At 47.8% G+C, this 14862-nt stretch overlaps 1 protein-coding gene across 2 annotated transcripts; it reads right to left on the minus strand.

The window, feature by feature from the left end:
* Positions 1-335: 335 nt before the first annotated feature.
* On the minus strand, positions 336-13827 carry DAGLB (diacylglycerol lipase beta). 2 transcript variants are annotated; one of them, XM_064153766.1, is made up of 15 exons: positions 13637-13827; positions 12821-12972; positions 10671-10845; positions 9776-10037; positions 8618-8743; positions 7505-7632; positions 6648-6774; positions 6247-6330; positions 5781-5858; positions 5320-5400; positions 5101-5228; positions 4510-4578; positions 4348-4420; positions 3117-3370; positions 336-1519 (listed from the first exon to the last, which is right to left on the minus strand). In XM_064153766.1, the coding sequence occupies exons 1-15, from the start codon at positions 13729-13731 to the stop codon at positions 1327-1329; spliced, it is 2025 nt and encodes a 674-aa protein (XP_064009836.1). In that variant the 5' UTR covers positions 13732-13827; the 3' UTR covers positions 336-1326. The 2 variants fall into 2 exon arrangements, with proteins under 2 accessions (XP_064009836.1, XP_064009835.1); XM_064153765.1 differs by lacking the exon at positions 336-1519 and adding an exon at positions 1913-2464.
* Between the last annotated feature and the right edge of the window lie 1035 nt (positions 13828-14862).

The following is a 14862-nucleotide window of genomic DNA, read 5'->3' on the forward strand; positions in this document are numbered from 1 at the left end:
ACTTAAAGCTGCTGCCAACCCGGGCTGGGGGGGGAATAAAATACCTGTTTCATGCTAGGCAAACAGAAGTGCTTACACAAACTGGTACTGCTTTAGTGGTTTGTAAATAAAGGCTCTGATGCAGCATTAGTTGAGCTAAAATGTCTCAGATTTTAGCCTTCTAATGTTAGAGCTGTGCTGTATGCTTGTCAGCTCCCCCCCTGCCACCTCCCTGAAGAAGCAGCATGTGCTAGGCCTTTGGCATTGACTGACCTTCCTCACTGCACAGCATCTAGCTCTTGCCAGCCACCAGTAACTTTTGTCTTGCAGCCAGCACACCTGAACAGAAGACAAAAGGTTTTTAGAGTGCATTTTATTTTGTCTCCGTATTAAGCATCACAGCAACAACATCCACACAGTTGTTACTCTCAACCACATCACAGAACTTATTTCTGTAATTGTTTTTTAATAAGAAATGCTGCTGAGTCTTTTAAAAAAACCCTGAACTTAAAGTCAGCTGCACACTAGGTACAAGGAACCCACTTTTAAAAATCACAACCGTTTAGATATTTTGGCAGAAGTGGACTGGTGCTCTGAGCTGGAAATTAAGATGATGGGAGGGCATGAAGAGATTTGGTCTCCTCATCAAATGGTTAACAAGATTAGTTCAGCTTAAAATCAATAAAAGTAGTCATGTGGCTCAGCAAGTATCAGGTTGAGTAAAGAATATTGCACATGTATGCCCAAGCAGCATTTCACCACAACACTCCCAGGAGACTACCACAACCTGCAGTAATAGTGCAATGGCTCAGAACCGCCCTGTGCCAACCCAGTGCACTGCCGCTTGCACACTGTGCCTGCCCTGCCACAGCCCTGCTCACTTACCCCACTCCAGCCACTCACCCTGCAGGGCGTCGCTTTCAGGGCCTTCATTTCCTGTGATGCTCTCCAGGCTCTGCAAGGGTTGGGCACAGGACACTAAGACAGCATCATGAAGTGACTCTGAAGTTGTAAGGTCTGGCAGAGCTCTGCTGTAATGTGTGGGCTGCACTGTCCTCGCACACGGTCGCTTTGGTCAAGGATTGAGCTGCTGCTTCGGCTCCTGTGTGCCAGTGTCCACAGGCTTAGCTAGGAGGTAAAAGCTCAACCAACCTTCAGCATCCACCCAGAACCTCTGCTGTAAGCAGCAGGCCATGACTTGAGGTCGCTGCAGAGCAAGGGCACCAAGGCCCTTGTTTCCCTTGCACTATGCGAGAAGTACCAAAACCCACTTGCTATGGAAGTGGGATGGGTCCTGAATGCTTGAGACCTGCAATAAAACCCCCACAGCTGCTCCCCCAGCTCCGGCTACGCCACGTTGGTGTTACACTCTCGTGTTCGACACGAAACACATGAGTTGTGTTCCTGAGACAAACTGTTCAGAGCTTTGAGCACCACATCTGGCATGTGGTCAGTTATCATCTTGGGACTTATCAAAATGCTGCTGAAGGCTGTTTCGTTTGACCACCGCGCCGAGTATTTAATCTCTGACGAGCACAACCTAGGAAAGAGCACAGCACAAACACAGTGGCTCAGACTGTCAGCACTGCTGGTCAGCACCAAAATAGAATAGACCAGACCAGGTTGGAAGAGACCGCCAAGATCATCCAGCCCAACCTAGCACCCAGCCCTGTCCAATCAACCAGACCATGGCACTAAGTGCCCCATCCAGGCTTTGCTTCAACACCTCCAGGCATGATGACTCCACCACCTCCCTGGGCAGCCCATTCCAATGCCAATCACTCTCTCTGCCAAAAACTTCCTCCCATCATCCAGCCTAGACCTCCCCTGGCACAGCTTGAGGCTGTGTCCATTTGTTCTGTTGCTGGTTGCCTGGCAGAAGAGACTGACTCCCACCTGGCTACAACCCCACTTCAGGTAGTTGTAGACAGCAATGAGGTCACCCCTGAGCCTTCAAACCTTGCTCAGGGAGGAACTGGAACTTTCTCAACCTGTCAAAAAATGCACAGAACAGTCTGAGCAAAGCAGGGTGAGGAGTTGGGTGCTGCCATTCACAAGCTTCCCATCACATTTAGGGAGTAAGCCATCAGTACCAGGAGAAGAATAAGCACATGTGATGTGCTTGGAATTATTTGTGACAGAGCCTGAAGTGGACTCATGCACTAGTCCAGCTAAGAAAAAAACCTGATTAATTGCTGTGCTGGGGAGTAAATGAAGGAAAAGAAATAACAGAATGAAAACAAGAGTAGCCATCAGCAAAGCCTGCCAGGTCACAGGTGCTTAAAGCAGTGAACTTGTGAACACAGGATTAAAACTCTCACATGTTAAAAATGAGAAGCTTAAATGAAATATAAATCCAGGGCACGGGAGGAAAAAAGTGCATTTCTTCTCCATCCCTTCTCTTCCCTCTTCTGTAAGGGATAGATTTAAATTTTCCTTCTGTAAGATGGTCTTAGGCAAGTTGGAGATGCTCTCATATCTGTTCCTGAATGGAAGAGGGCATCAAGGACTATGTAAGCTTGTGGGTTGCTTAGGTGGTTTTGTCCAAATGAAACCCCAACATCAACAAAATACAAACAAAAGCCCTAAACACAACAACTCTGCCCCACCAAAACCACAATCCTCATCCCCCCTGCAGTTTCAGCTTTTCTGTTGTCTTTGTGTCTCACCCTCCTGGGGCCATAAAACAAGAGCAAAGGACAGGAAACTGGAACTGCATGGGCAGTCTGGCTACTGGGCCTCTCCAGTCCAGCCAGGCTGGCATTCCGGGCAGTCTCTTGCCTCTTCTCATCACCATTATTCATGTGACTACTCAGCAACTCTGCACTTGGTTTATCACTTCATTGCTACCAGGACTCAAGACTGCAGTCTCAGGTAGGAACCACAGCTTGCCAAACCTCAGATTTAAAGTCTCAGTTAAAAGCATCCCTTGAGCACATGGGTGGAACAGCAAGAGAAAGAGTCTCCAGAGCTCAGACTTAACCAGAAAGAAGCAGGGAAGCACAGGGGCTGCCTGATGTGTGAATAACCCAAGAGGGGCACTGGAGATGTAGAGCTGGAAACCTACTTTGAAAGTGGGAAGCAGCTTTAAGTGGATTTTAGGAAAACAGGCCAGTGGCATTCCCCATTCTACTCACCTCCTAGAGCTGGATTCTTCCACAATGTGGATGATCTTCCCAGGGAGATACAGACGAGGATACTGCAGCGGTGAACCTGAGTGAGACCCATCCTCGAGAGCGCTGTACGAAGGTGACCGCTGCACCATTAAACTCTCCTCAGCGAGAAGCGGCTGGCTGAGGGCGTCTTGGTTTCTACCATCCAGCTCCGTTGGGAAGTTATCTGGATCTCCTCCAAACACCTCATACCAACACCCACGCAGCAAAATCTGGTACTGAATTCAGAAAGGAAAAAACCAGACTGAGGTCTGGCATCCCCAGGTAGCTCATTCCAGTCGTGTGCTTGCAGGCACAACACTGCAAACTACAGTGAGGAGATGAAAAACAACCGCAGCCCAAACTCGTGTTTGACAGAACCTCCTCACTGCACCTTCCCCACAGCAATACCGATTTCACCAGCCTCTAACTCAAGCCATCAGCAACGCTGGAGTCTGCTCTGCAGGTTGAAGTTTCCTTGCAGCTATAACTTCTGGCTGTTACTCTGCATTTGTGATGTCCCCCAGGCCTGCTACATGACTCCTGATCCTGGCGCTGCATGGGAGTTGTGTGGGTACAGCTGAGTGAGCTTTAGCAACGCTCAGAAACGTCAGGTTTGAATCTTTCACTTTAATCTTCATCCGGGATTCTGTGGTTGGAGCCACTCCCTACATCTTCAGTAACATCCTGCCTGACACCAACACTGTTACAGCACTTTCAAAACTGTTTTTACCAACCAAGGTAAGCAATTAACTCTGTAACAGAGACATAATTTGCTTTCCAAATGAGTTCTGAGGGTGAAACTGCAGGAAAACAACTCATTACTTTATTTACTGATACTAAATGATCATTAAAATAATCCTATTGATTTTTTGTAATTTTAGCTGGGGTTTTTTTTCTTCACTTTTGCCTTTTTAATAATTTCCTTTATCAGCAAACCTAAAGGATAATTTCAGGTCTTGGGTGCTGTGCGCAGTCATCTGCCAAGCCTTGCTGAAACATCTGTTTCGCTTTTTTCACCCCAACAGACAGCCTGACAGGATCAGAGACCAACAGAAATGTCACACAGGCAGAAGCAGACACTTCTGTTCCCTGCACGACTGGAACTCTCCTCGTAAGGATCAGAAATACAGGCACCAGCTGTCACTTCATCAAGCTGGGGCCTAACCCACCTACCAACTACACTGACCTTTAACAGAGAACTGCATTTACTTACCTTGGGTCTGTTGCAGTTTGCTACAATTCTCACTATTCTCCTCTTTAAATCCTCCATGTTGGGCATACTTAACCTGTTGAAACACACAGAACGAAGTGAGGTCTCCTGTTCTCTGCAGTCTAACACATCCCAGAAGGAACAATCCAAACCATTTCATCTCACCTGGCAACAAGGTCCTTTCCCACAATGACTGAAACGATGAAGCGCTTTGTGTAATCTGCAAGTGATTTGCTTAAGAGGGAAAGAGAAGAGAAGCCCTTTAGACACAGGAAAGAGATGCCCAGCTTCAGTTTTACCATTGCTCTCACTCAAGAGAAACACAAACTTGTGGCAACAGCAGCAGCATTCACAGTCAGCTCTTCAGCAGACTTTCAGATCTGCTCCAGATGAGGGAGTAACTTCAATGCTGACCGCAGTGGTGCGTGGAGATACTGATGAGGCCAAGCTGCAGCAGCCAGGTGAGCATTTTATCTCCAAACCCATTTATTTTAATCCCTGCCTGCCAGCAATTCCAGCATTTGCATCCCAAACTGCACTCACCATCACCATTCCTATGATTCTAATTATAGTATCTGACAGAACTGGCTAAATATATTCATTCTGTACCACTCCCCTGAGAAGCTGCCTGTAACTTGAGATGGAGCAAGTGAATTCTAGTGGGAAATCTATAACCAAACTCTCACCACAGCCCAGAGTTGCCAGCTAACATAAACTTAAGATGTTTCCTATCAGACAAAGCCAGGAGTCGCCTACCTTAGCAGTCCTCCTGGAGGAGAGAAGGCATAGCACCTCAACGTTGGGAACGAGTTCCTGAGCATGATTGCCAGTATAGAAGCTGTTCCACCACCCAAGCTGTGACCAACTATCACAAGTTTATATTCCTGCAGACAGGAAGAGGAGACTGAAGGAGTGGCAAAGAAAAAGCTCTGTGTAATTTGCCTGGCCCAAGAAGCGGTTTGGAAGGGAACTTACTGGAGCAATTGTGAAAGCCTGGTTTAAAATCCCATCGTTTATTAGCTTCCGATAGATGTAGTTTGCAGCTTGAGTAATTCCCTGGAAGAGAGCATGTGAAGTCAGAAGAGAAGGGTGCATCTGAGGCTGCTGTGACAGCTGCACACCTGAAATGCAACACCACCACGGAACCCTTTTCTTTCTGCAAACTGCTCTTTGCCTCCAACCTGTTCCTGCTCCAGGGGTAACCAAAGGGCCTTGTACGCAATGGTGAAAAAGGGGAGTTGGGTGTTTAATAGGGACATAAATTCTGACAAGAGGGCTACAAATGCTACCTTGCAGACACAGAGCCAGTGTCTGGTGTGACCACCCAGTCACTGAAATCATCTGTGCAATCTGGCTGACAAGGAGAGCTCTGTTCTGTTTAACTAAAGGATCCCAGGTAGCTCTCTTACTGCTGAGATGACTTAGACTGCACACACCTTATGCACAAAGCCATTCTCCAGAACATCCTCCAGTGTCAAGTCTTCACAGTCTGCTGACAGGTCAGTGAGAATGTCCTGTAAACAAGATGGCTTTTGTCAGGCCTCTCTGCAGGGCTTTGTGGCCTCTGCTACTCCATTTTGCCACAAGAACATCATCAAGCAGACTTCCAAGCAAACACTGCCCACCATAAACCACCACCCAAGCAAACACACAGAGCAATCAACTCTGCTTTCAGCAACTACTTCCAAGTGCAGTCACGAACACCACACATGCCCCTGCACTCACACTGAAAGGGAACTCCCACAGCCCACCCTCTGCACTCTCTTCCAGTGGCCATCCAAGGATGGGAGGCCTTACCAGGTAGGCCTGTTAAGACTCCTACCTGTCGGTGAGTTGTTTTCATGTAATACAATTTCCTCTACATACAAGGACTTCACCCATTTCTGTAAAAGCTAATGATACCTCAAAAGACAAAGTTCCTCTCACTGCAACCACAATAGCTTCTTTTTTGTGATCCAAAGCAACATAAAATGGAATCTCATAAATCTGTAAGGGAAAAAAAGCAACCAGTAAAGTCACCAGCTCCTTATGAGAGCAAGGATTTGCTCTCACCTTCTGCAAGTTCTCTTACTCAAGCTCTCTTTATTATGTTATGGAAAAAAGATGAATTATTTTCTTATCAAGTTACTTTAAGCAACTTTATTGCAATATTGAGACAAAACAGAACATTTCAGGGCCTGGATTCATTTGGGTTTGCATCCTGCACATGATAAATGCAGAAGGCATGAAGTGAAGCTTCATTCCTTGCTTTGACTGAGTTCATCACTCTGTTTTTTTGCTGAATGCCTGTCCAGATTGCTTACCTTGTTATGAAAACTGATATGAATGAAGTCTCTGTACTGCAGTCCTGTTATTCTCAGGATGGATCCGAAGTGAAAGTTATGATGATCACTGCCAGTTATGTCAGACTCTGCTGCTCTATTTCTGCAACTGGCAAACAGAAGAGAAAAAAACCAGGTTCCCTTTTTTTTAGGTTTGCTTTCAAAGAATCAAACTCAGTTACATTTGCAAAAGATTCCTGCCAGGACTCAAGTGCTCTTTTGTGGTTCACTGTTTTTAACTAACAGCACCAGCAGGCTGGCAGGAGCTGTTGTGACCTCTGCCCAGCATGCCATGTGCTTGCAGTTCAGGGACTGGCTACTACACCTGCTGCAGGACTACTAGCAGAGCAAACAAGGCAGTAAGGAAAGAACTCTTAAGAGTACAGGCCAATGACAGAAAATAAACACAAGCAAAAGAGGGAATTCAACCCAGCTTCTGTACAGCAGGCTGATCTCATGTTTACCCACTGGGCTGTTTTCTGAGTCATGTATGCTTTAGCAGGTAGAATTATTGGATGTTCTAGACCTGCAAAGGTGTTCAAAAGAGCCTCATTTTAAAACATGTTTGGCTTCATTCCAGTTCTTCCTTTGCCATTTTGCTAAATGAGTTTTCTTTATATCAATCATAAACTTTTCTTAAGAAACAAAACCTAACCTGAGGGTGGAAAAATGGTGGAATTCTGTCTAAAATTGATATATATGTGAAAGACAGTTCTAGCAGTTGAGCTCATGTATGAAAGAGTGAAATAATTTAGTGCAACAGAAATACCACTATTGAAGCTATTTTACTCCTGCTAAGATTAGAAGCTGTGTGGGTTTAAGCTCTGGGTTGAACCTACCAGTCACCATTGAGCTTACAGAGTGCAGTAAAGGGGTTGGTGTATATGTAGTAGGGCCAGCCATAAGCAGCTGCAGCAAACAGCATGTAGTGAGCAGCATTCTCCAGTTCAATATCCAAATCATCTGTCTGAAGTGACACAGGGAAAGAAAAGAGAAAAGAGTGAGAAGTAAGGCAGTGCTGGAATAAAAGCTGAACACAGACCAGATGAAAGATGCACTATTCCTAAGCAAAACCTGAGGGTTATGAGCTGCCCAGGGAGGTGGTGGAATCACCAACCCTGGGTGGGTTTAAGGGTCATTTGGATGTGGTGCTTAGATGAATCTTGTAGAGTAGGGTTCTAGGTTGGACTTGGTGATCCTGAGGGGCTTTTCCAACCTGGATGTTTCTGTGGTTCTGTTTAAAAGGAACTAAAACCAGCCACTCATGTTCCAGGGAAAAGTCTCTATTTACATAGCTACGCAGCTGGAGAATCTTGAAAACCTCTCCTTACCTTCTTCCAATATGTATGCACTGAAAAGCTCAGTGCTGAAAACAACATTCAGTCCAAGTATGTTACTTAAGGATGTCAAAGGAATAGCTAAAGAGTCTCTCCTCATCATACTGGCTGCATTCAAAAGGATTTTGATAGAAACTGGTTGAAGCTCAACTGTGCACTTCCATGAAACACAGGTCAAAAGAAGGTCAAATCATTTACAAAGGCACAGGAGACCAGCAGAAGCCAACCAGTGAACTGTCCCCTGGGTATCTGGAGCAGATCATGTAAACAGATCACAGTGCCAAAGACTGACTTTTCAGTTCTGTGCAAATAGAACTAAATACTCATTTTCCCTCTGTTCTTTTTCTCCCAACAACTCAGTAATGATCAGATATCCTAACTGGGTCCTTTTTGTACTCAATTCCCCATTCATACACAAGTTTTACACACAAGCAGACAAACATTTTACCTGCAAACTCACCAAGACATTTCCACTGCATGCATTGATAATATACATTGCTGAGAATTTTTAAGTGTTTAATCTTGTCAAAAAACTCAAACAACAAACCCCAAAACCTTTCTGCATGTCAGTTGGACCTGGCACTGTCTAGAGTAACTGCATCAAGCCTATCTTACCACAGGAGATGATGGAGAATGACACAAGACTTCTTCAGGTTCTTTTGGGCAACTTTCCATTTTGTCTTGCTCTTGATGGAGCAGAGTCAAGCCAGCTGCTATGTCACTTGGCACCAGATCAGTGTCCTGTACAAAGAAATGGAAAAAGCAAGCATTTAAACCCACCCCACAGCTCAGCACAGCAAGGCTCTCGTCAGCAAATGCACGAGGAACTGCCCAGTCTACATAAAAATGTTTCACCCTGGAGAAACAGGTCACAGCAGCATCTAACCTGCTGCCCCTTCCATGCATACTGAATGCTTTCCTCAACGAGGCTGTGGACAACTCTCCACATCAATGTCATCACACCACAATATCCAACAGGATCTGCTCAGCCACACAGCAAACACTCATCCAGGCTTTGTTATCACTGTTCTGCACTACTATCTGAAAAGCTGTGTGCGAGGAGTCCTCTGCACTGAGAGCAACACAAAAGGATTTTACATTGAAGAGTTTTTAATCAATTACCTGGGTCAGTCATGTCTCTGTATGAGTGACACCCTCTGCATGAGTGACACCCTCTGCACCAGTGGCACCCTCTGCCCTACACACCACCGAGGAGGCTGCAGCAGGAAGTCAGCTTGCCCAGGTAACGCTTGATAAATGAGAACTTGTCTTAAGTCCTGAGCACCGAACTATGCAGCAAGGGAGACAGACTCTGATGTGGCAGACGCTGCCTGCTTCCAGAAAGCAGCTGCCTGCCTGTGCAGGCTCCAGGCTCAGAACGGCCAGCTGCCTTCACCTCCTGCAGGGATTGCTTCTGTAACAGTCAGAAAGTAGCCAGTCTTTGCTATGGGCGTGACTGCTTACTCATCTTGAGCAGGAAACATGCCTCGATCTTCACACAGTGAGGAGAAGAACCCCACCCTTGCTCTCCTGACTAGATACTCACCCAAGAGCACTGTTTTCTCACAGCCCTTCACACTTGTGAAGGGAGAGACATCTTTGTTAAAGGGAATCACAAATCAGTGTCGTGCACCTGTATGAGAATTCTGAACTTGGCAGATTCAAAACCTGATTTCAAGGGATGGGGTAGCAGGAAGCTGTGGCTGTACATCTGTGCTGCAGTATCTGCAAATTCGGAGTTAGTCAAAAGGTAAGAGAAACTTTGCCTCTTACTGAGAAGTAGGTGCGGAAAAGCTCCGCGATACTTGTGAACGCCACTCGATGATCGTCGTCTTGCACAATACAGCAACAGAGTAACCTGATCCTCTTCTCCCAGACTCTGGTGGCAGTGCTCTTCACGTTATACAGCAGCTGCCCAGACTGACTGCTTTCCAGGTTCCGACTGACACCATCAGTGAGGTAAAAGGTCTTCTTCCCCCCAAGTGGATCAAAGACAATTACAACTCCAATGATGGTAAAGATGATGATAACCCAGCTGCAGAACAGATGGGAGTGGGATAAACAGGCCATGAGACTAGGGACTTCTGATGAGCATGCAAGAAAACACAATTATAGATCTTGACAGACAGAAAACAAAGTCAGATATGAGCACCACCTGTCACTGTCTTAAGGGTGCATGTTTTGTTGTTTGGCTTTCAACCCACTAAGCAGATGAACAAGGCTGTCAGCTCATTTCATAGGCACCAAACTGAAAACTGCTACCCTGTGCCTTGGAAACAGCATCCCAGAGGTGTGAAGGATCCTTTCTGCACTAGCAGTGAAGTAATCTAGTTACTATCCTCTTCACATTTATCCAGTTTTCTACACTCTCATCCATCCCTCTTACCACTTCCCAGCTTCATCTCCTCCCCTTCATTCTAGCGTGTGAGCTCTCTCCAGGCAACAGCTAAGGCTTGCTCAGGAAAGGTTCTGAGCTCCTTCGAGCTGGCCAGATCTCAAACTCTTATCCTCTCACAATGCAAACCCCTCTGTGAGAAACCACAATTCCTAAGCAGTATCCAAGTCTCTAACTGCTGGAAAAACCTTCAATGATCACGGCCCAAAAGCAGCCAGCAGTATGTTGCATGTCACTACCACGTCCAGCAGGGAGGAAGAGCACCACCATTACCTTGCAACAACAGTCACAACGATGGCATTCACCACAGTCCTCTCGCAGTGCACGCTGCTGTCCGACACCCACACCGCTCCCACCACAGCCCAGATGAATTCAGGCAAACAGAGAAGCAGGCGAATATAGAGGAGCTTGGGAAGTGATTTTCTTGGGCCTGGATTAGAAATTGTTCCTGAAAGGACAGGGAAAATTTAAACCAAGAACTGTTTATGAATACATCTTAAGTACATAAAATCCCACCTGGGTACACAAACTTCCTGAGCTTTACAGAAGGTAAAGAACTAAATTGAAACTATAAAGTATTCTCATAGAAAGCTCTTAGTGAAGCTTAAGAAACCCCATGATAGGTTGACAGCTGTCAGTCTTAGCCTCTGCTCTCCTAATACCCAAAATCATCCTCTAGTCAAAGGCAGTCCTGCAGTGAACTGGAGGCAGTAGTGCTGTGCCCAGCATAAGCCAAACCAGTATACTGGGGCGCTGCTGCCTATTCAGCTTTTAGTTGGCTGTGTATTTCATTTTCAGGTGCTACTTTGCTGGGCTACAATGAAGTATGGAGTCACTGAATAATAAGTTAATTCACCCTTTTACTTAAGAGAACAAAAGTATTACCAGGACAAATACTTCTTAGACTATTTTCTGCACTGTAGCTCATTCGTAATCTCTTCCATGTAGCACTCTGAGGCAATAAAAGGGGGAGCAAGGCTTGGCCAGCTCATCTCCTTAAACCAGTTTGCTGATGGCAGTGCAGTGAGGCAGTAGGGTGTGCATGCTAGTGCGTAGGCAGGGTAATTCGTAAAGGTTTAAGACACTGCAGAACAAAAAACAACTGTGGAAGCTGTGCCCCAGTTGCAAGGCTGTGGTTTGCACCCAGTGACAGAGCTGCCTGGAAAGCTCTTGATCCCTCACTGCCATTCCCAAGTGGTAGCCCACACTGCAGCAGCATGGTTGCTAGCACAGATGCAAGCAGATGGAACTGTGGTTCCTGAGAACAACTCCTTTCCTTTCCCAGCACCGCAAGCCACTGCACAAGTTCTCCAGTGAGGTTCACCACTGGCATCACTAACGCCTATGTCGGTACAGTGCAAGGGGTGGCTTAAGAACCATTGCTTCCACACACACATTGTAGCCACAGCCCAACACATCTCACCATTAATCTTCTTGGAAATCCAGCCTCATAATAACAAATCTCTTAGTTATGGTGGCCTTGCAGCTGCACTTTCATACCAAACAAGGCTCTTCACTCCCTGCTATTTAGTTACATCTCTCACCTCTTTAACTTTGACATAAACATAAACAGCATAACTTGGCTCACCCTCCTTTCCCTCCTCTGGAAACTATGAAAACGAATGGCCAGATTCAAGGCCAAGATTATTATCCACATCTCTTCTCTGCTGTAGTTCCTCTTCATGCTTCTTTCCACTTAAGTAATTTAAATGCTCTCTCATTCACAGTGTAGGTAGAATTAATATATTAGAAATCTCTTACTCCAGAGACCACAAACACACTTCAAACTAATGACTTTTGACAATGAGATGCCTCACCAGAAGCAAAGCTTTCCTAGCATTTTTTAACCCTAAGTGAACCCTTTCTATAGATGACTGCAAGTAGCATTGGTGTCCTTAATCCTGTTTAGCCATTCACTTGAAGCTGTAAGTCCTGTTCTGTGTAGCAGCACTTACTGCACTGCCTTTGCTATGACATCTATACAGACCCTATGTGCAGCTAGAGAGCTTTCAAAAGACAGGACTAAATCTGCCTATACAAAACAAAGCAAACATGATTCTTTAGAGAGGAAATTGATTTTGGATAAATTCCCCTAAGTTCCTGTCAGAGTGGCTGAATGGAATTCCATGAGGTGATGTACGACTGGGGAACACAGGAGGAAGTTTTCAAGATGCTCTGATGGCAGTCAGCATGCCACCATTAGCTGCATTAAGCCACTGTGTCTATTCACCATCTCAGATCCCTAACTGAGGGCAATGAGTAACTGAGGCAATACTCTCAAACCAAATGTCTTAATGCTGACAGTTTCTCAGAGCTGCCGACCAATAATGCACTTGGATTTTGCTACCTCCTCTTACTGCCAGCTCCAGACGAACATACACATTAAAACCTTGCTAGACAGATACAAAATAAGAACTATTTACCTTGCATACTGACGTATACAAGAGCAGATAATGCACATATTATAGAAGCCAGGAGAATGAGGAGGACAAGCAAGTAGCTGTGCAGTAATCCTCCCCCGGGACAGTTAAACTGCCCCTTGTGAGCTGCGTACAGAGCAAGAATTCCAATCCACCTATAGGAAAGCGAGATAAGAAAAGTTATAGTTGGAAGGTGAAAGTGCATACTGCAAAGCGATCACCTGATAAACACCTCTCGTCTTAATTAAAGTATCCTACTACGATTACTACAAAGGGAGTGGTCGCCTGAAGCACCCGTCAGAACGAAGGGACCGCCCGAACACACGGCAGCACTCAGCACCAAGTCGTTTGCGGACCGAGTCACGGCGTCCCTCTGCGGCGCTACTCATCGTCACAGGTCCCAGAGAACCTCGGCTGATCTCAGCGAAGGAACCGCCGCACTCATTCTTAACGTAACGTAGTGAAACCACGGCAGGAGCAGCCAGCGGCTAAGCACCAGCAGGCGATGACGGCGCCGCGCAGACAGCGCAGTAAAACCAGGCCGTGTGACTACGCAGGTCCAGGGGCTCTAGTTACAGACCCGCCGCTTCTCTCCCCAGCTGTGCAGCGCCTCAGGCCACAGGTGCAACGCTGCGCTGTCAGCCAAGGGAACGCCGCCGCCGGGCAAGCCAGCCGCCCGCCGGCGGAGCGTACCTCCCGCCTGCCAGCCGCAGAGGCCGGCGGCCAACCGCAGCCGCACCAGGAGCGGCCCCAGAGCCAGGAAGCAGAATCGGCCTGTCCCGTCCCAGGCGCAGGTCTCGGCCCCCGGGGCCGCCTTACCACACCAGTCTGACGAAGAGCTCAAAGGCCCCCGGGAGGACGAAGTCATCGCTGCCGATAGCCCACCGCCTGCCGAACACCACCAGCCCCGGCATCCTGCGGGCCGCGCCGCTGCAGCCGCTCCCTCACGGGCGCCCAAGCGCCTGCGCCAGGCCCTCGCCCACGGCCGGCGCCGCCGCTCCGCCGCCGCAGGCCACAGCGCTCCCGCGGGCACGCGCCGCGCACGGCGACGGACGTCATGACGCAGGGCGCGGCGCCCCACGGCCGTTTCCTCCCCCCCCCCCCCCCCCCCCCGTTAGGCTGAGCTGCGCCCGCGGAGGGCGGGGCAGGGGCAGCGGGGGGGTCCGGGCAGCGGGGGCGTCCGGGCAGCGGGGGGGTCCGGGCAGCGGGGGCGTCCGGGCAGCGGGGGGGTCCGGGCAGCGGGGGGGTCCGGGCAGCCCGCCCCCCGCCGGCGCATGCGCAGAGCGCCGCCACACCGCCCCTGCCGCGCCGCGAGCGTGACGGTCCCCGGCTAAGCAACGCACCCTGCCCAGAGCACCTGCGCACGGCAGCGCCCCAGCCGCCTGCTCTTGGCACGCTGAGGGATGCCAAGCATCTCGGCCTCCGAAGGTCACCAGAAACACGGCTGGACGGGCACCTAGGAGCTGGGCGGCGCTACGGCCGTCGCACCGAATCCCTGCTGCTGACTTTCATCACCACAGCCCTGCCGCCTTCTCCCGCAGGCCCCTGTGCTCCTACAGAGTGAGACAGCACAGCCTAGAGGGACAGTCTGCAGCCGTAACGAAGAAAAAGCTGACAACAGGAAAGCAAACAACTTACCCAGATCCCCAAGGGCTAAAACCACAAAGCACCGAATTCTTAACAGCACTGGGCTGGAAACTATGCTCTTAAACAAGCAGATCTTGTTACCGCTGCTGCATTCGGTGATAATGTCCCTCACATCCTCACAAAACTTCCTATTTCAGTAAAGCAAACACAGACACCAAGCAATGCCTCCTTGCAACAACTTTTCAGCTGGTCTCAGGCTACCAGAAAGCTTGAATTGGCAAATGTAAAATAAAGAAAAGCCCAAGATTTTCACCATTTCATAAAGTGTTTATTGAGGATGGTAACACAGGATAAATCATGCAACAGCTCAGTAAAAAAAGGGAATCATTTAAAGGATAAAGAATGGTAACTGGTGCTGTTGATTTTGAGAAGTTTATAAAAAAAAAAATATATTGTCC

The sequence above is a fragment of the Pogoniulus pusillus genome, chromosome 13 (genome assembly GCF_015220805.1).
Source record: "Pogoniulus pusillus isolate bPogPus1 chromosome 13, bPogPus1.pri, whole genome shotgun sequence".
In the NCBI taxonomy this organism is placed as follows: domain Eukaryota; kingdom Metazoa; phylum Chordata; class Aves; order Piciformes; family Lybiidae; genus Pogoniulus; species Pogoniulus pusillus.